Source organism: Hyperolius riggenbachi, chromosome 10, assembly GCF_040937935.1.
Source record: "Hyperolius riggenbachi isolate aHypRig1 chromosome 10, aHypRig1.pri, whole genome shotgun sequence".
In the NCBI taxonomy this organism is placed as follows: domain Eukaryota; kingdom Metazoa; phylum Chordata; class Amphibia; order Anura; family Hyperoliidae; genus Hyperolius; species Hyperolius riggenbachi.
In genome coordinates, this window is record NC_090655.1 from 55,080,567 (window position 1) to 55,102,196 (window position 21,630).

The following is a 21,630-nucleotide window of genomic DNA, read 5'->3' on the forward strand; positions in this document are numbered from 1 at the left end:
CAGCACTGACCACTGATAACGTTCTTCTGTCTCCTCTTCTTCAGGACATGCATGTCATCAGCACTGACCACTGATAACATTCTTCTCTACTTCAGGTCATACATGTCATCAGCACTGACCACTAATAATGTTCTTCTGTCTCCTCTTCCTTTTTTTTACTTAATTTTTTTTTATTAATGAGTAAATTAGCATCACATAGCAAAATTGGTGGAAATTAAGCGATCATACAACTCGAGTACCTGATGGAAGGTTAAAGTACAATAACAGCAGTACAATTATAAGTAAAATATTCTTACATGAGTAAACCAGACAATGGGAATATATAATACTCTGTGTTGGGTGTGAGACATACTCACACAACTACACAACACAGCCATCCTGTTTATGACTTCTATATGATCACAAAGTAGAATCCTACCAATATGCTGAGTTGTTTAACCTTCCTGGCGGTAAGCCCGAGCTGAGCTCGGGCTATGCCACCGGAAGGCACCGCTCAGGCCCCACTGGGCCGATTTGCATAATTTTTTTTTGCTACACGCAGCTAGCACTTTGCTAGCTGCATGTGCAATCCGATCGCCACCGATCCGCCGCTATCCGTCGCGCCACAGCCACCCCAGACCCCATGCGCTGCCTGGCCAATCAGTGCCAGGCAGCGCTGAGGGGTGTATCGGAGTCCCCTTTGACGTCACGATGTCGAGGACGTTGGTGACGTCATCCCGCCCGTCGCCATGGCGACAGGGGAAACCCTCCAGGAGATCCCGTTCTTTGATCGAAGGGGCCGGCGATCGGAGGGGCTGGGGGGATGCCGCTGTGCAGCGGCTATCATGTAGCGAGACCTTGTCTCGCTACAGGATATAATTTTTTTTTTCTTTAAACGGCTGTGCTGCCCCCTGGTGGATTTTAATAAACTGCCAGGAGGGTTAAAGAGAAGCAGAGAGAGTAAGAGAAAAAGAAAGACTATAAGAACTACAAAGAAATGAAAAAGGAAAATAAAGAAAAAGGGGAGAGAAAGAGGGTGAGTCGGGGACTTTTGCAACTAAACCATACTACTCCAGGAATTATATTAGGGATACTTCCTAAGAATTGCCTCCCAATTATCAGATTGAAGAATGAAAAGTAGTAGCTCCCCAAACCTTATCAAACTGATAATATTTATCTGAGACCTTAGCTGTAAGTAGCTCCATTCTATAAATATGAGATAACTTAGCCAAAAACTCCTGTGTCGTAGGAGTATTATGATCTCTCCAGTGTTTAGAAATTAGACATCTGGCTGCTGACAAATAATGATTTGGTAACCTCTGGGTGTGAGCTATGATTTTGGGCATTGGTTTTGCTAGTATACATATCCATGGATCCTTAGGGACTGAATTCCCTGTGTGCTGTAAGATAAGGGAAAGAATCTCATCCCAAAATGTATTAATGTGGGGGCAGGACCAGAAAATATGATATAAGGATCCATTCATCCCACATGACCTCCAACAAAGTGGGGAAACCTCAGTGAACCACTTATGAAAGCGCTCAGGGGTCCTACACCATGACATCATGATCTTATAGATATTTTCTTTTTGTTGTTACGCAAATGGAAGTTTTGGCTGCATTAACCCATATCTTAGACCATGAATCACTTCTGTCTCCTTCTTCAGAACATGCATGTTATCAGCACTGACCACTGATAACGTTCTTCTGTCTCCTCTTCTTCAGAACATGCATGTTATCAGCACTGACCACTGATAACGTTCTTCTGTCTCCTCTTCTTCAGGACATGCATGTCATCAGCACTGACCACTGATAACGTTCTTCTCTTCTTCAGGTCATACATGTCATCAGCACTGACCACTGATAACGTTCTTCAGTCTCCTCCTCTTCAGGACATGCATGTCAGCACTGACCACTGATAACGTTCTTCTGTCTCCCCTTCTTCAGGACATGCATGTCATCAGCACTGACCACCGATAACGTTCTTCTCTTCACCAGGTCATATATGTCATCAGCACTGACAACTGATAACGTTCTTCAGTCTCCTCTTCTTCAGGACATGCATGTCATCAGCACTGACAACTGATAACGTTCTTCAGTCTCCTCTTCTTCAGGACATGCATGTCATCAGCACTGACCACTGATATCTTTCTTCTCTCTCCTCTTCTTTAGAACATGCATGTCATCAGCACTGACCACTGATAACATTCTTCTGTTTCCTCCTCTTCAGTTCATGTATGTCATCAGCACTGACCACTGATAATGTTCTTCTCTTCTTCAGAACATGCATGTCAGCACTGACCACTGATAACGTTCTTCTGTCTCCCCTTCTTCAGGACATGCATGTCATCAGCACTGACCACTGATAACGTTCTTCTGTCTCCCCTTCTTCAGGACATGCATGTCATCAGCACTGACCACTGATAACGTTCTTCTCTTCACCAGGTCATATATGTCATCAGCACTGACAACTGATAACGTTCTTCAGTCTACTCCTCTTTAGGACATGCATGTCATCAGCACTGACAACTGATAACGTTCTTCAGTCTCCTCCTCTTCAGGACATGCATGTCATCAGCACTGACCACTGATATCTTTCTTCTCTCTCCTCTTCTTTAGAACATGCATGTCATCAGCACTGACCACTGATAACATTCTTCTGTTTCCTCCTCTTCAGTTCATGCATGTCATCAGCCCTGACCACTGATAATGTTCTTCTCTTCTTCAGAACATGCATGTCAGCACTGACCACTGATAACGTTCTTCTGTCTCCCCTTCTTCAGGACATGCATGTCATCAGCACTGACCACTGATAACGTTCTTCTCTTCACCAGGTCATATATGTCATCAGCACTGACAACTGATAACATTCTTCAGTCTCCTCCTCTTCAAGACATGCATGTCATCAGCACTGACAACTGATAACGTTCTTCAGTCTCCTCCTCTTCAGGACATGCATGTCATCAGCACTGACCACTGATAACGTTCTTCTCTTCATCAGGTCATATATGTCATCAGCACTGACAACTGATAACGTTCTTCAGTCTCCTCCTCTTCAGGATATGCATGTCATCAGCACTGACCACTGATATCTTTCTTCTCTCTCCTCTTCTTTAGAACATGCATGTCATCAGCACTGACCACTGATAACATTCTTCTGTTTCCTCCTCTTCAGTTCATGTATGTCATCAGCACTGACCACTGATAATGTTCTTCTCTTCTTCAGAACATGCATGTCAGCACTGACCACTGATAACGTTCTTCTGTCTCCCCTTCTTCAGGACATGCATGTCATCAGCACTGACCACTGATAACGTTCTTCTGTCTCCCCTTCTTCAGGACATGCATGTCATCAGCACTGACCACTGATAACGTTCTTCTCTTCACCAGGTCATATATGTCATCAGCACTGACAACTGATAACGTTCTTCAGTCTACTCCTCTTTAGGACATGCATGTCATCAGCACTGACAACTGATAACGTTCTTCAGTCTCCTCCTCTTCAGGACATGCATGTCATCAGCACTGACCACTGATATCTTTCTTCTCTCTCCTCTTCTTTAGAACATGCATGTCATCAGCACTGACCACTGATAACATTCTTCTGTTTCCTCCTCTTCAGTTCATGCATGTCATCAGCCCTGACCACTGATAATGTTCTTCTCTTCTTCAGAACATGCATGTCAGCACTGACCACTGATAACGTTCTTCTGTCTCCCCTTCTTCAGGACATGCATGTCATCAGCACTGACCACTGATAACGTTCTTCTCTTCACCAGGTCATATATGTCATCAGCACTGACAACTGATAACATTCTTCAGTCTCCTCCTCTTCAAGACATGCATGTCATCAGCACTGACAACTGATAACGTTCTTCAGTCTCCTCCTCTTCAGGACATGCATGTCATCAGCACTGACCACTGATAACGTTCTTCTCTTCATCAGGTCATATATGTCATCAGCACTGACAACTGATAACGTTCTTCAGTCTCCTCCTCTTCAGGATATGCATGTCATCAGCACTGACCACTGATATCTTTCTTCTCTCTCCTCTTCTTTAGAACATGCATGTCATCAGCACTGACCACTGATAACTTTTTTCTCTCTCCTCTTCTTTAGAACATGCATGTCATCAGCACTGACCACAGATAACGTTCTTCAGTCTCCTCTTCCTCAGGACATGCATGTCATCAGCACTGACCACTGATAACCTTCTTCTATTTCCTCCTCTTCAGTTCATGCATGTCATCAGCACTGACCACTGATAACGTTCTTCTGTCTCCTCTTCTTCAGGACATGCATGTCATCAGCACTGACAACTGCTAACGTTCTTCTGTCTCCTCTTCTTCAGGACATGCATGTCATCAGCACTGACCACTGATAACTTCCTTCTCTCTCCTCTTCTTCAGGACATGTATGTCATCAGCACTGACCACTGATAACATTCTTCTCTTCTTCAGGACATGCATGTCATCAGCACTGACCACTGATAACTTCCTTCTCTCTCCTTTTCTTTAGGACATGCATATCATCAGCACTGACTACTGATAATGTTCTTCTCTCTCCTCTTCTGCAGGACATGCATGTCATCAGCACTACTGACCACTGATAACATTCTCTCTCCTCTTCTTCAGGACATGCATGTCATCAGCACTGACCACTGATAACGTTCTTCTCTCTCCTCTTTATCAGGACATGCATGTCATCAGCACTGACCACTGATAACGTTCTCTCTCCTCTTCTTCAGGACATGCATGTCATCAGCACTGACCACTGATAACGTTCTTCTCTCTCCTCTTCATCAGGACATGCATGTCATCAGCTCTGACCACTGATAACGTTCTTTTCTCTTCTCCTCTTCAGGACATGCATGTTATCAGCACTGACCACTGATAATGTTCTTCTCTTCTTCAGAACATGCATGTCATCAGCACTGACCACTGATAACGTTCTTCTGTTTCCTCTTCCTCAGGACATGCATGTCGTCAGCACTGACCACTGATAACATTCTTCTCTTCCTCAGAACATGCATGTCGTCAGCACTGACCACTGATAACATTCTTCTCTTCTTCAGGACATGCATGTCATCAGCACTGACCACTGATAACGTTCTTCTCTTCTTCTGGACATGCATGTCATCAGCACTGACCACTGATAACATTCTTCTCTTCCTCAGAACATGCATTTCGTCAGCACTGACCACTGATAATGTTCTTCTGTCTCCACTTTTTCAGGATATGCCCATCGTCAGCACTGACCACTGATAACTTTCTTTTCTTCTTCAGCACATGCATGTCATCAGCACTGACCACTGATAACGTTCTCTCTCCTCTTCTTCAGGACATGCATGTCATCAGCACTGACCACTGATATTGTTCTTCTCTCTCCTCTTCATCAGGACATGCATGTCATCAGCACTGACCACTGATAACGTTCTTCTCTCTTCTCCTCTTCAGGACATACATGTCATCAGCACTGACCACTGATAACTTTCTTCTCTCTCCTCTTCTTCAGGACATGCATGTCATCAGCACTGACCACTGATAACGTTCTTCTGTCTCCTCTTCCTCAGGACATGCATGTCGTCAGCACTGACCACTGATAACGTTGTTCTCTTCTTCTGGACATGCATGTCATCAGCACTGACCACTGATAACGTTCTTCTGTCTCTTCTTCTTCAAGACATGCATGTCATCAATCACTGATATTGTTCTTCTCTCTCCTCTTCATCAGGACATGCATGTCATCAGCACTGACCACTGATAACGTTCTTCTCTCTTCTCCTCTTCAGGACATACATGTCATCAGCACTGACCACTGATAATGTTCTTCTCTTCTTCAGAACATGCATGTCATCAGCACTGACCACTGATAAAGTTCTTCTCTTCTTCAGGACATGCATGTCATCAGCACTGACCACTGATATCTTTCTTCTCTCTCCTCTTCTTTAGAACATGCATGTCATCAGCACTGACCACTGATAACATTCTTCTGTTTCCTCCTCTTCAGTTCATGCATGTCATCAGCACTGACCACTGATAATGTTCTTCTCTTCTTCAGAACATGCATGTCAGCACTGACCACTGATAACGTTCTTCTGTCTCCCCTTCTTCAGGACATGCATGTCATCAGCACTGACCACTGATAACGTTCTTCTGTCTCCCCTTCTTCAGGACATGCATGTCATCAGCACTGACCACTGATAACGTTCTTCTCTTCACCAGGTCATATATGTCATCAGCACTGACAACTGATAACGTTCTTCAGTCTACTCCTCTTTAGGACATGCATGTCATCAGCACTGACAACTGATAACGTTCTTCAGTCTCCTCCTCTTCAGGACATGCATGTCATCAGCACTGACCACTGATATCTTTCTTCTCTCTCCTCTTCTTTAGAACATGCATGTCATCAGCACTGACCACTGATAACATTCTTCTGTTTCCTCCTCTTCAGTTCATGCATGTCATCAGCCCTGACCACTGATAATGTTCTTCTCTTCTTCAGAACATGCATGTCAGCACTGACCACTGATAACGTTCTTCTGTCTCCCCTTCTTCAGGACATGCATGTCATCAGCACTGACCACTGATAACGTTCTTCTGTCTCCCCTTCTTCAGGACATGCATGTCATCAGCACTGACCACTGATAACGTTCTTCTCTTCACCAGGTCATATATGTCATCAGCACTGACAACTGATAACATTCTTCAGTCTCCTCCTCTTCAAGACATGCATGTCATCAGCACTGACAACTGATAACGTTCTTCAGTCTCCTCCTCTTCAGGACATGCATGTCATCAGCACTGACCACTGATAACGTTCTTCTCTTCATCAGGTCATATATGTCATCAGCACTGACAACTGATAACGTTCTTCAGTCTCCTCCTCTTCAGGATATGCATGTCATCAGCACTGACCACTGATATCTTTCTTCTCTCTCCTCTTCTTTAGAACATGCATGTCATCAGCACTGACCACTGATAACTTTCTTCTCTCTCCTCTTCTTTAGAACATGCATGTCATCAGCACTGACCACAGATAACGTTCTTCAGTCTCCTCTTCCTCAGGACATGCATGTCATCAGCACTGACCACTGATAACGTTCTTCTCTTCATCAGGTCATATATGTCATCAGCACTGACAACTGATAACGTTCTTCAGTCTCCTCCTCTTCAGGATATGCATGTCATCAGCACTGACCACTGATATCTTTCTTCTCTCTCCTCTTCTTTAAAACATGCATGTCATCAGCACTGACCACTGATAACTTTCTTCTCTCTCCTCTTCTTTAGAACATGCATGTCATCAGCACTGACCACAGATAACGTTCTTCAGTCTCCTCTTCCTCAGGACATGCATGTCATCAGCACTGACCACTGATAACCTTCTTCTATTTCCTCCTCTTCAGTTCATGCATGTCATCAGCACTGACCACTGATAACGTTCTTCTGTCTCCTCTTCTTCAGGACATGCATGTCATCAGCACTGACAACTGCTAACGTTCTTCTGTCTCCTCTTCTTCAGGACATGCATGTCATCAGCACTGACCACTGATAACTTCCTTCTCTCTCCTCTTCTTCAGGACATGTATGTCATCAGCACTGACCACTGATAACGTTCTTCTCTTCTTCAGGACATGCATGTCATCAGCACTGACCACTGATAACATTCTTCTCTTCTTCAGGACATGCATGTCATCAGCACTGACCACTGATAACTTCCTTCTCTCTCCTTTTCTTTAGGACATGCATATCATCAGCACTGACTACTGATAATGTTCTTCTCTCTCCTCTTCTGCAGGACATGCATGTCATCAGCACTACTGACCACTGATAACGTTCTCTCTCCTCTTCTTCAGGACATGCATGTCATCAGCACTGACCACTGATAACGTTCTTCTCTCTCCTCTTTATCAGGACATGCATGTCATCAGCACTGACCACTGATAACGTTCTCTCTCCTCTTCTTCAGGACATGCATGTCATCAGCACTGACCACTGATAACGTTCTCTCTCCTCTTCTTCAGGACATGCATGTCATCAGCTCTGACCACTGATAACGTTCTTTTCTCTTCTCCTCTTCAGGACATGCATGTCATCAGCACTGACCACTGATAATGTTCTTCGCTTCTTCAGAACATGCATGTCATCAGCACTGACCACTGATAACGTTCTTCTGTTTCCTCTTCCTCAGGACATGCATGTCGTCAGCACTGACCACTGATAACATTCTTCTCTTCCTCAGAACATGCATGTCGTCAGCACTGACCACTGATAACATTCTTCTCTTCTTCAGGACATGCATGTCATCAGCACTGACCACTGATAACGTTCTTCTCTTCTTCTGGACATGCATGTCATCAGCACTGACCACTGATAACATTCTTCTCTTCCTCAGAACATGCATGTCGTCAGCACTGACCACTGATAATGTTCTTCTGTCTCCACTTCTTCAGGATATGCCCATCGTCAGCACTGACCACTGATAACTTTCTTTTCTTCTTCAGCACATGCATGTCATCAGCACTGACCACTGATAACGTTCTCTCTCCTCTTCTTCAGGACATGCATGTCATCAGCACTGACCACTGATAACGTTGTTCTCTCTCCTCTTCATCAGGACATGCACATCATCAGCACTGACCACTGATATTGTTCTTCTCTCTCCTCTTCATCAGGACATGCATGTCATCAGCACTGACCACTGATAACGTTCTTCTCTCTTCTCCTCTTCAGGACATACATGTCATCAGCACTGACCACTGATAATGTTCTTCTCTTCTTCAGAACATGCATGTCATCAGCACTGACCACTGATAAAGTTCTTCTCTTCTTCAGGACATGCATGTCATCAGCACTGACCACTGATAACTTTCTTCTCTCTCCTCTTCTTCAGGACATGCATGTCATCAGCACTGACCACTGATAAAGTTATTCTCTCTCCTCTTCATCAGGACATGCATGTCATCAGCTCTGACCACTGATAACGTTCTTTTCTCTTCTCCTCTTCAGGACATGCATGTCATCAGCACTGACCACTGATAATGTTCTTCTCTTCTTCAGAACATGCATGTCATCAGCACTGACCACTGATAACGTTCTTCTGTTTCCTCTTCCTCAGGACATGCATGTCGTCAGCACTGACCACTGATAACATTCTTCTCTTCCTCAGAACATGCATGTCGTCAGCACTGACCACTGATAACATTCTTCTCTTCTTCAGGACATGCATGTCATCAGCACTGACCACTGATAACGTTCTTCTCTTCTTCTGGACATGCATGTCATCAGCACTGACCACTGATAACATTCTTCTCTTCCTCAGAACATGCATGTCGTCAGCACTGACCACTGATAATGTTCTTCTGTCTCCACTTCTTCAGGATATGCCCATCGTCAGCACTGACCACTGATAACTTTCTTTTCTTCTTCAGCACATGCATGTCATCAGCACTGACCACTGATAACGTTCTCTCTCCTCTTCTTCAGGACATGCATGTCATCAGCACTGACCACTGATAACGTTGTTCTCTCTCCTCTTCATCAGGACATGCACATCATCAGCACTGACCACTGATATTGTTCTTCTCTCTCCTCTTCATCAGGACATGCATGTCATCAGCACTGACCACTGATAACGTTCTTCTCTCTTCTCCTCTTCAGGACATACATGTCATCAGCACTGACCGCTGATAATGTTCTTCTCTTCTTCAGAACATGCATGTCATCAGCACTGACCACTGATAAAGTTCTTCTCTTCTTGAGGACATGCATGTCATCAGCACTGACCACTGATAACTTTCTTCTCTCTCCTCTTCTTCAGGACATGCATGTCATCAGCACTGACCACTGATAACGTTCTTCTGTCTCCTCTTCCTCAGGACATGCATGTCGTCAGCACTGACCTCTGATAACATTCTTCTCTTCCTCAGAACATGCATGCCGTCAGCACTGACCACTGATAACGTTGTTCTCTTCTTCTGGACATGCATGTCATCAGCACTGACCACTGATAACGTTCTTCTGTCTCTTCTTCTTCAAGACATACATGTCATCAGCACTGACCACTGATAATGTTCTTCTCTTCTTCAGAACATGCATGTCATCAGCACTGACCACTGATAAAGTTCTTCTCTTCTTCAGGACATGCATGTCATCAGCACTGACCACTGATAACTTTCTTCTCTCTCCTCTTCTTCAGGACATGCATGTCATCAGCACTGACCACTGATAACGTTCTTCTGTCTCCTCTTCCTCAGGACATGCATGTCGTCAGCACTGACCTCTGATAACATTCTTCTCTTCCTCAGAACATGCATGCCGTCAGCACTGACCACTGATAACGTTGTTCTCTTCTTCTGGACATGCATGTCATCAGCACTGACCACTGATAACGTTCTTCTGTCTCTTCTTCTTCAAGACATGCATGTCATCAGCACTGACCGCTGATAACGTTCTTTTCTCTCTTCTTCTTCAGGACATGAATGTCCTCAGCACTGACCTCTGATAACGCTCTTCGGTCTCCTCTTCTTCAGGACATGTATTTCATCAGCACTGACAATTGATAACGTTTTTCTATCTTCTCTTTTTCAGGACATGCATGTCATCAGCACAGATGAGAACCAGGTGTTTGTGGCTATCCAAGAGTGGAATCAGAATGAGACTTATAACCTGTACATCTCAGACACAAGAGGCATCTTCTTCACTCTGGCCCTGGAAAATGTGATGAGCATAAAAGGTCCAGAGGGGAACGTCATGATTGACCTCTACGAGGTATGTGATGGTGGTTCGAGCCAGGCTTACAGCATGGAAGAAAAATGGCCTTGTTGTCTCGGGTTTATTGCTAATCACCAATGTGAAGAAGACCTTAGAAATATAACCTTGTGAAGAATGTGAAGAATGACCTTAGAAAAATAGCAAATATAAAGAACTGGTTTTATTTTATTTTTTTTCTAGCTTAACATTCACTTTAAGGGTCGGTTTGCCATCGCCGTGAAAACATTGCCTCCCCGGGTTGTGGCTCTTGCTGTTTCCACAGGCACCCAATATTTAAAGTCTGCGCTTATCATTCTAGGCTATTTTCCTGTATGTAGTAAATAAGGAAGCTGCAGAAACTGTGATAAGCCTGAATTTTGTGCCCTGTACCTGGGTCACGTCTCCCATTCGCACCCTGTTGCTGTACTGACAGCTGACCGAGGCTATCAGCCTTCCGACAGCCACTCTGCTGCGCTGATCAGCTTATGTCTGTCTACAATTGATCGTTTTTTCAGCTGCGTCCATTTTTCCCAGGTAGCAGGGATAAAGGGGATGTTCTTGGCGAACAAGAAGACTGACAGCCAAGTGAGGACCTTCATCACCTACAACAAGGGGAGAGATTGGCACCTGCTGCAGGCTCCGGACACCGACCTGCGCGGAAACCCAGTCAACTGTCTGCTGGTGAGTGCGATGCCTGCTGTGTCCCCTGCACCCCTGACACAACATCCCATCATCGCTCGCATAAGTAATTAACCCTTTGCACATTCACACACAGAGACTCGCTGCACATCAGCTCCTCAAACGCAGCATACAGCCACTAAAGCAGGAAGGAAGGGCGGAGTCGCCGCCATAGGTGCCTATGATAAAAGCCGCTTTTAGCGGCATTGAATGGAAATTTGGGTGCATGGCAGCGGGTGCCTCAATGTGCCCAATTTTGCCCTTTTTTACAGCTATGGAGGTAAAATTAGGCACCCAGAGGTGCCCGATTAGCGGCAAGAGGGGCCATTTGTTGCGGAGAGACATTGTGGGGAAAAAAATTGCTTGTGGATAACTACATTGCATTGCATAGCTGGTGCACCACATTGCATTTCACAGCTTTGCGGAAGAAGGGGGGCAGCTTTAGGTGGGGCTTTTAGGGGGGGAGGTTAGGTTTAGGCACCACTAGAGGGGGGTTCTAAGGGTTAGCCACCACCGGGGGGGATGGTTAGGGTTAGGTACCACCAGGGGGGCCCTAAGAGTTAGGCACCACCGGGAAGAAGTCTAAGGATTAGTCAGCACCAGGGGAGGGTTCCGTGTGAGAGTAGGGTTAGGTTTAGCCATAGTAAAATATCAGTAAATATTACCGATATTTTCTATATATCTAAATTCACTAGTACAATATTGCTAACCTTAGCGATATTTTACAAGCGACTGCGCCCTTATTTCCAGGTGCCTTTATATAAAGTATGCTACAGCCACTGTGCCTGCAGCTCAATCAGAAGTATTAGTTTAACAGAATACCAACGGAGCTCTGGATGACCCAAAACCACTAGGAAAGTATATGGGACTAATAGAGACTGAAAAGCCCTCCTACTGAACAAGTGTAATTTGCCTACTTAAAACAGTAGTTATTTGCAATAATTCAGCTTTAGGTGAGCGTCTGTAGTTACCCTTAATGCATCACTACTGAATATGCAAGAGATCTCTTTATGCCCCTGAAGCCAGGCTTACATCTAGATCTGCTGGTGTATGGCAAGCCCTTAGCTTATACATTTTACAGAGGCACATAAAAAGATAATTTGCATATTCAGTAGTGATGCATTGTTGGTAACCACAGTTGCTCACTTAACCAGTTAACCCCCAAGGGTTTTTAACCTAATGGACCAGAGCAATTTTCAGTTGTCAGTGCTCCTCCCTTTTATTCCCTAATAACTTTATTACTACTTATCACAAGAAAATGATCTGTACCTCATTTTTTTTGCCACCAATTAGGCTTTCTGTGGATAGTACATTTTGCTAAGAATTTTTTTATTCTAAATGAGTTTTAGTGAGAAAAACAGGAAAAAAAAGAAAAAAAAATCATTATTTCTCAGTTTTAAGCTATTATAGTTTTAAAATTAAACATTCTCCTGTGGGTAAAACAAACACGTTTTATTTGCCCAGTTTTCCCGATTATTAAACCGTTTAAATTATGTCCCTATCACAATATATGACGACAGTATATTATTTTGAAATATAAGTGTTATTTTTCTGTTCTGTTTTTTTTTGTTCTGGCCATAATTACAAGCCCCAACGTAATAAATTAAAATTAATTTCCCCCCATAAAATATAGATTAAAAAAGCTGAGTCCCTAAGGTAACTATTTTTTTTTAAGCTGATTTTTTTTTACAAGTGTTTTTTTTTTGGGGGGGGGGGGAGGGTTGGAAGTGTAATTTTATTAATGAAGTGTATGTACTTGAAAATGTATGTATTTTGTAGATGTAATATACTTTTTGGCCACAAGATGGCGCTAGTGAACACAATTGTTACATTTCCTGTTTATGTGAATGGACATAGCCGCTGTTCGCGGTCACGTCCATTCACTCCAGGCACTGCGATTGGGTAGAGGACCGTTCGGTCTTCTTCCCCAATCACCCAGCACAGGATCCCGACGGAAACAGCGGCGGTAGCGGCGTGCACACGGCGGTAGCAGCGGCGGGAATGCGCGACGTATTAAAACGTCATGTTGCCGTTAATAGAGGTAAGCATGAGGTTTTAATACGTTAGGATGGCGGTAAATGGTTAAAAGTGATGTTACGCAAATACCTTCTGTTTTAAGAAGGCAAATTACACTTAGTATTAGTTTACAAAAACATTTACAATTCTGTGGATTCACATATGCCACTAAGAGGTCCCTTTGGACTCTTATGTGTCGTTCCGCCAGCCCTGTAACATGCATAAGCCCACAAGCAAGCATAATATGCATTAAACAATCTCCTTGACTAGTAGCACATATCATAAAGCACCGACATGCATCAAATCTCCCAGGCGGCTCATAGGTCCTTTCTATCCTCATTATTTTTAATTCATGATAACATTTGAAAGTAATAATTACATTTATTTAAAGGATGAGAATAAAGTTTGAAGTCAATTGAAGGATTTTTTCAGGAGAAAAATACATGTATTCACACAGATCTTTACATCAGTCCTGAAAGGAGGAAAGAGGGACACAGAGGGATTTGGTTCTCAAAGAGGGACTGTCCCTCCGTAAAAGGGACAGTTGGGAGCTATATGTAAACTCCATTCACACCACGCACACACCGGCTGTATTCCTGCTTATAAATGGCAGTAGTTACAACATTAAAAGAAAGAGCACTTATTTACCCCCTTTCTTCAAACCTATGTTGGACTATTTTCAACATTGGCCTCTTCCAGCATAGCTCCAATGTCGAACATAGCTTGACATGGTTGCCACTAGGGGACGCTGTTGTCGGATAGAATCTGCCACAGAGTCTGCCCCTTTAAATCAAAGTGTCTAAAGACTAATTCTTTGACCGCCTACTAATTGCCTCAGCTGTGCGGCTGGATGACAAGGGGTTAGTTACCCATAAGTCCGTCATCCTCCCTGCACTCCAAACAGCTTGCATGTATCCTATTGGACGCATTGCAAGCCTCACTACGCACACTTCCTCCTTCAAGCTGGAAGGAGGAAGTGTGCGGTGGTGAGGCTTGCAACCCCTCCAATTGGAATTCTTTAGGGACTTGTGACTACTCATGAACCCATCACTGCCGCCTACAGCCCCATCCTCTGACACTGCGCCACATGATTTATATATTGCGTGGGCGCATTTGGGCTTGTCACTAACGGCGCCATTGCCTGGCCCAGTCCAACACAGTGTCACCCTATGTGAATGAAAATGTTGTATAAAACCTGACACATTGATTCCCTCCGGCACCACACTGCTTAATTACGGAATTACGCAGATGTGCGTTAAATGAGGTGGAGCTATCTAGCTCTCTGGCTCCTCCCCCCACCCCCGCACAGCAGAAAAAAGTAAATGCTGAGGGGACATGGGGTATTGGTAAATTGGACTGCGAAGGGTTCTAACTGGTGAAATTAGCTGGGATATTGTTTTGTGATCCATCATTAGGGGGTGAATTTTTTTTATACATTTCTATTTTCTTACTATGGTTTCAGTTTTTTAAAGATTTCATTCAAATTATATTGATTTATCTTAAATGCTAAAAATGATCACAACACAGCTGGGAATTATAAACACTGGTAGCGATCTTCTTGGGGCTAAAATGATTGGCCGGAGAGACCTCAGAATGCACACATACATTATTATTATTGATTTATAAAGCGCCAACATATTCAGTGGCGCTGTACAAAGTAAGAAACAAACATGGGGCACAAAATACAGACAATGGTACACACCAGAATCAATGCAAAATACAGAATTGGTAATCGCAGTGACAAAAGTAACATAATGAATGAAATGTATAATGATTTCCAGGACACAAAAGTGTGAGAGAGCCCTGCCCTCGGGAGCTTACAATCTAAAGGATTGGGGGGTGGGGTCTAAAGGAATACATACATTATATACATTATCAGCCCATTCCTTTAAAATGGTCAGACGTAACAAGAAGTCATAAATGTTCAGACTCAGTCCATTGAGAGGCATTACTTTTTGTTTGATGCAATCATTTTCCATCTTCTGGAAATACTTCAATGGAATAGAATGCTAATCTTGCTAAAGAACCATTCTGTTGAATTATAGGGCTGAAAGTTAAATTGATCATTTTTATGGCCACATGGTGCGCATGCACAGCATTTTTTGGGGACAGTTGAATTCTTTTCAATAACACCACTCTTAAGTATGATGACTAGCTTGCTGTACACACTTGAATTATCAGAAACATTGGAGTCCTGTATTGTGACCAAAAACCACTAGGATAGTATAGGGGGCTTAAAGGTGCCAAAAGACCTTTTACTAGAAAACGCTATGCTTATTTGCAATCATCACATCCAGAACCACAGATCATGTAGGCGAAAAAAAAGATTTCATGGGCCCATAGCCCAATATCCCCCTCTCCCCCCCCCCCATCCGGGACCAGGCAGGCAGCCGATGAACAAACATCATTGAAAGTCACCTGTAAGGGAAAATAGTGCTTCTGGGGGTACTTACTTCGGGAGGGGGAAGCCTATTTTTTTAAACTCACAGGTTTTCTTTACTAGGCCAGCAGAATACTGTGTATTATCTGACAGAGTAGTTAGTAGAGTTCCTAAACATTCCTTTCTGTTCACTGATTCTTCTCAAGCCAAAATAAAAAGACAAACCTAACTAACTAACCCTACTCTCACAAAGAATCCCCCCCACGCCTAACCAACCCCCCATTGCCTGATGCCTACCCCCCTTCCTCACACACACACACACACACACACCCACACACACACACACACACACACACACACCCTTCCTTATACCTAACTCTACCCACTCCCCCACTCACAAGCCCCCCTGATGTCTGACCTTATACAACCTTTACTCCCCCCCCCCCCCACACACACACATGCCTTACCTTAGAACCCTCTCACTATAAACTATAAACAACAGCACCAAGTTCATAAAAATAGATTGAAGGAAGTACTTCTATATAAAACAAAACATTTTTCGGGATATGGCAAAATCCATACATGATATTTGAAGAATATTAAAAAATGGTTGTATATTACAGAATATAAACGTAGTGTAAGTTTACACAGCTAAAATGAAGGCAGTCAGATAGTGCAAAAGTAATATTTGTATTGTTTGTTTGCTGAAAAAACAATATACCGTACATTATCGGGCACCCAAATTTCCTCTTGGGCGCCCGCTTGCCACTACTTTGTATTAGTGTCAATGGTAGCACCGATTTTGTCCACTAGCGGCTAGTGTCCAAATTGTCTGCTTCCCTGTACAGATCCGTATCGATACGCCAGGCTGATCGCTGGCCCAGACCATGTTTCATCTAGTATGTAAAAGACATCCTTCTGCCTTTGTGGGGTGAGGATTTTTTGTGTGTGTTTTAACAAGTGCACCATAGGCTCATACATCCAAAAATCCTGTCTGGAAATTTTGATCCCATGACCAGAAGCAAAGGATTATGGAGGGCCTTATTTTAGTTTCTATGGAAGGAGCTGATGCTGCCTGGATTGCATCATCCTGCTGTTCAGACTGAAGGTAGGCGGGGCACAGACAAAGACTCTTAGAAGATTGTAGCCCCTAGAAATGACAGTCTGTGATTCAGGAGGTGAACAGTGTCTGGGATTAATTTGACATTCACTAATTAGGGAGCTTCTACATACATTATAACAAGTGCTGAACAGGGTCAGAAAACATTTGTACCTGGACTGATATAAAGTCTGAATGTTTCACCTTCTTTGTGAACTGACCCCTTACATGCTGTATGTAAACCCCACATTGCTGCAGATTGACAGACGCGAGCGAAACTGCAAAAAGACGTATTTACAAAGCCAGGCGGAGGTTTTCCATAAGACGCATTGATTTCTTGAAATCAGCAAATCCATTGTGTTCATTTGAATACGGGCGCTGACTGTACATGATATATTTCACTTCAACGCGACAGAAGGATCAATATGGCAGCCTCTGCTCCGGCATTAATAAACCGACAGGAGCTCCTGAGATCGGGGAAATTTTAAACCGATGATATGTTTTAGTGTCCTCCAGAAACACGCAGCTAGAAAGTGCTTCATCATCATCGACGGCAGCCCAGATCAGCTCCATAATAATTACTGCTAGCGTGGAAATCTGTGCTGCCTCCTCCTATTAACGTTTACCCCTCGTAGTGTTTCCGTATTATAGAAAATACAGTGTGCTGATCGTAGTGCTGGTGTGAGCAGAACACAGGGATTTATCACAGAATATACATACCTCCCAACTTTTTGAGATAAAGAGGGACACTTAAAGCGGATCCGAGATGAAAAACTAACTATACCAAGTAACTTCTCTATACATCTTATCTAAAGTTTAGATAGTTTACACAGCAAATCTAGCTGCAAACAGCTTTAATAGAAAATGATTATTTCTTCCTTTGATACGACAGCAGCCATGTTGTTTGTAAACATTACACAGAGGCAGTCTTATCTGTATCTTGAGCACTCAGCCTGTGAAAAAACCTAATCACCCCCCTCCCTCCTCCCCTCTGCCTCTGAAATCAATGGCTAGTAACACCTCCTCCTGCCCACACTGAGCTCCCATAAGCCCTTGCTACTGCCAAGGCTCTCTGAAAACCTGTGGGCGTGGTTTATTTATTTTATAGGGAATTAGAGTATTAAAACAAAAAAGTATTTGGCTTGAGGAATGCCCTATAAACAATAGGAAAGGAACACAATTATGCAATGAGTAAAAGTTCACCTCGGATCCACTTTAAAGAGACACTGAAGCGAAAAAAAAAATTATGATATAATGAATTGATTGTGTAGTACGGATAAGTACTAAAAGATTAGTAGCAAAGAAAATATTCTCATATTTTTATTTTCAGTTATATAGTGTTTGTTTTTACAAACATAGCATCGTTCTCTAATATTTGCAGTTTACACACTACTTAGCATTCTAAATGTTTTTACAGGGCAGGCCAGTGAACTATTGACCTGTCCTCTGCAGAGAAAAAAACAATACAGTGACTGACAGTTGAGATAACAAGCTTCAGAAGACAGAGCTCTCTGCGACTTTGAAAGTCTTGGAGCTCAATGGCTCTTTTGTATAGATAACACCTGGAGTTTCTGAACTCTTCCTGTACTGGAAACAATATTAGACTTATGTCTCTGCTCCTAATGTTTTATTTCTTAGCTGTACTACACATACAAATCATATTATATCATCATTTTTTTTTGCGCTTCAGTGTCTCTTTAAGCCATGCCCCTGTTATACCCCTATGCCTGCCCCTGCCACACCCCTAGGTACGCTTCATATTAAAGGGGAACTGAAGACAGAGGTATGTGGAGGCTGTCATGTTTATTTCCTTTTAATCAATACCAGTTGCCTGGCAGCCCTGCTGGTCTATTTCTCTACAGTAGTATCTGAATAGAACCAGAAACAAGCATGCAGCTAGTCTTGTCAGATCTGACTTTAAAGTCTGAACCACTGTAACACCTGATCTGCTGCATGCTTGTTCAGGGGCTATGGCTAATAGTATTAGAGGCAGAGGATCAGCAGGGCTGCCAGGCAACTGGTATTGCTTAAAAGGAAATAAACATGACAGCCTCCATATACCTCTCTCTTCAGTTCCCCTTTAACATTTGAAAATAAGAAATATATCAATTCCAAGGATGAGGATACAGTTTAGAGTCAATTAAACACATTTTTTTCAGTTGAAAAATACATTTATTTACACATCTGTACATCAGTAGTGAAAGAGTGATGGAGCAGAGTGGTCGGTACACGCAGCAGATAGGCACCCAGTATAACAAGTTAGAACTCTTTACTAAAGAAAAACATGCAGAGATAAATCATCCCCCACTATCAGGCAATAAGCTGCTTACTTAGAACAGAGAGGAACACAGAGTGAATACAGGAAATCACAATACCATAGAGATCATCACGTCATTCTACAGACAGTGGCATCTTGTGGTTGCTTTACTGTACTGCAGGTTAACAACTTACTGCACCATACTTAAAACAGAGGCGCCAAAATAGGATAAAAACGTTTAAAAACCGTTAAAAAGGGGGAAGCGGTGAACTTAACTCCCTCAAGATCAAACAGACAGGGATTCATTATTTATATCAAAAATAACATTTATTAGACAAAACTCCTTTTTGCAACGCATTTCGCGGGCACATTCCCGCTTCCTCAGGCAATAAACGGAGATAACTCCAAAAAGTCTGTAGCATGGCCGAGCGCCTCTTTTTTGATATAAATAACGAATCCCTGTCTGTTTGATTTTGAGGGAGGTAAGTCCACTGCTTCCCTCTTTTAAACAGTTTTTAAATGTTTTTATCCTATTTTGGCGCCTCTGTTTTTAGATATTCTCTAAAGTATACAGTCCACCCTTGGTGGAGGGGTGTTACCCCATCTTTCTTCCTATCTACAGAGAGCGACTTCTTAGACCTGAGTGGGGTCAGGTTATAATTCTCCCCACCTGCGATTACAGTGGTTGCCTTTGTGATAACCCGTGTTTGTGAGTATAAATTTCTTCAGTTGTGCATTATATCCCTGTATTTAAAATACTACACTATATCGGGCTCTCGATCCACACCTTATTCTCGCCGCCCACGCTACTGTTACTGCCGGTTAGCGGAGAGATGAATGAATGAGAACGCAGTCTATAAGATGCCTGCGTCATTGTATCTTCCAGGTGTTACACTGCAACGCAGTATTTCCGATTCTCGTCCTTACGTACACCGAATTGAAAATAATGACTGAGGACATCTTGTGCCCAAATAGTAAAACTACATCACAACACATTTTATTTAAAGAGACTCTCTAACAACATTTTCAGCCTTATTTCTTCTATCCTATAAGTTCCTATACCTGTTCTAATGTGGTCTGTCTTACAGCAGCCTTTCCTAGTTGCACAGTGACTGTATTATCTCTGTTATAAAATCTAATTCTTTCTTTTGTTGGCTCAGGCAGGAATGTGCTGATCTGCTGTGATAGGTAGAAGTTATACACATCCTCTCCACTCCCCCTGCAGACTCTGTATAAGTCACAGACTGAGCTTCTCTCAGCATATCACATGCTTGTTAGCAGCCATGTTTTTTGTTTGTAAACACTGCCTAAAACTGGCAATTACAAATCAGGATTGCAGCAGGGAGAGGCAGAAACAGCAAAGAGGGGCCCAGGAGAAAATAATGAATAGAATGGTATGCTTTTTATTGTAAGAATTTTAGAGTACCGATTCTCTTTAATAAAAATACATACACTTACATCTAAAATTAACTATTTCCCTCCCACACTCCCCCATAGTACCCAAACAGTTTTCAAAATTTGCATTAAAAAAATAAAATAAATAGTTGGCTTAGGGACTGAACTTTTTTAATAGGTATGTTAAGGGGGTATATTACTGTTATTTTTTTAATTTATGGGCTTATAAATAGTGATGGACACCTTTATTTCCAAATAAAATAGTGATGCGACGCCATACACTGTACTAGGGAATTTTTTTTTTAAATGTAGCAATAACCGGGACAAATGGGCAAATAAAATGTGTGGGTTTTATCCACAGGAGAACGTTTTATTTTAACACTATAATGGCCAAAAACTGAGAAACTATTAATTGTTTCAATTTTTTTTCTTATTATTCCAATTAAAATGTGTTTAGAATAAAATAATTCTTAGCATAATGTACTTCCCAAAGAAAGCCTAACTGGTGGTGAAAACAAACAGATCTAGATCATTTTGTTGTGATTAGTAGTGATTAAGTTATTGGCGAAAGAATGGGAGGAGCGCTGACAGGTGAAAATTGCTGTGATCCTAAAGGGGAAAAACCCCTCAGTGGTCAAGTGGTTAAAGTAATCCTTTAGAAACTGCCTACAAGAGAGACCAATGAGGAAGACAGGTGGGACAGGGTTCCCAAAGAGGCACTGTCCCTCCAAAAGAGGGATATTGGGGAGCTATGAATATGGGCTATATTTTATACGGTGGGGGCCCTTTTCCACTTCTATGTGCAATCGTAAGTGCAATCGCGCTGCGTTGTGATCACGCAAGCAGTAATCTCCACTAGCCGCGATTGTGCCGTATAGCTGCTGGGATTGGAGTGCGATTGCATGTGCGACACGCATTAGTGAGAAATGAGCGCCGCAATTTACATGTAAATGGCTGTGTTCTAGCAATTGGCAAAAAGTCTGCAACCCGCTTTTTGAAGCTGATCGCAGCCAGTGGAAAAGGGACCTAAGGGCCCGTTTCCACCTGAGCAGAATTTGTACGCAGCGATTC

The 21,630-nt window shown here is 42.9% G+C and overlaps 1 protein-coding gene across 14 annotated transcripts in view; it reads left to right on the plus strand.

Annotated features, from left to right (window-relative positions):
- The window catches only part of LOC137535751 (VPS10 domain-containing receptor SorCS1-like), a 1,470,659-nt gene that overhangs the window by 1,292,679 nt on the left and 156,350 nt on the right, over positions 1 to 21,630 (plus strand). For all 14 annotated transcript variants that reach the window (XM_068257627.1, XM_068257625.1, XM_068257626.1 and 11 more), the window contains 2 exons: positions 10,573 to 10,752; positions 11,269 to 11,415. In XM_068257627.1, the coding sequence (XP_068113728.1) occupies positions 10,573 to 10,752; positions 11,269 to 11,415 (327 nt within the window). The remainder of the gene's footprint in view (positions 1 to 10,572; positions 10,753 to 11,268; positions 11,416 to 21,630) is intronic.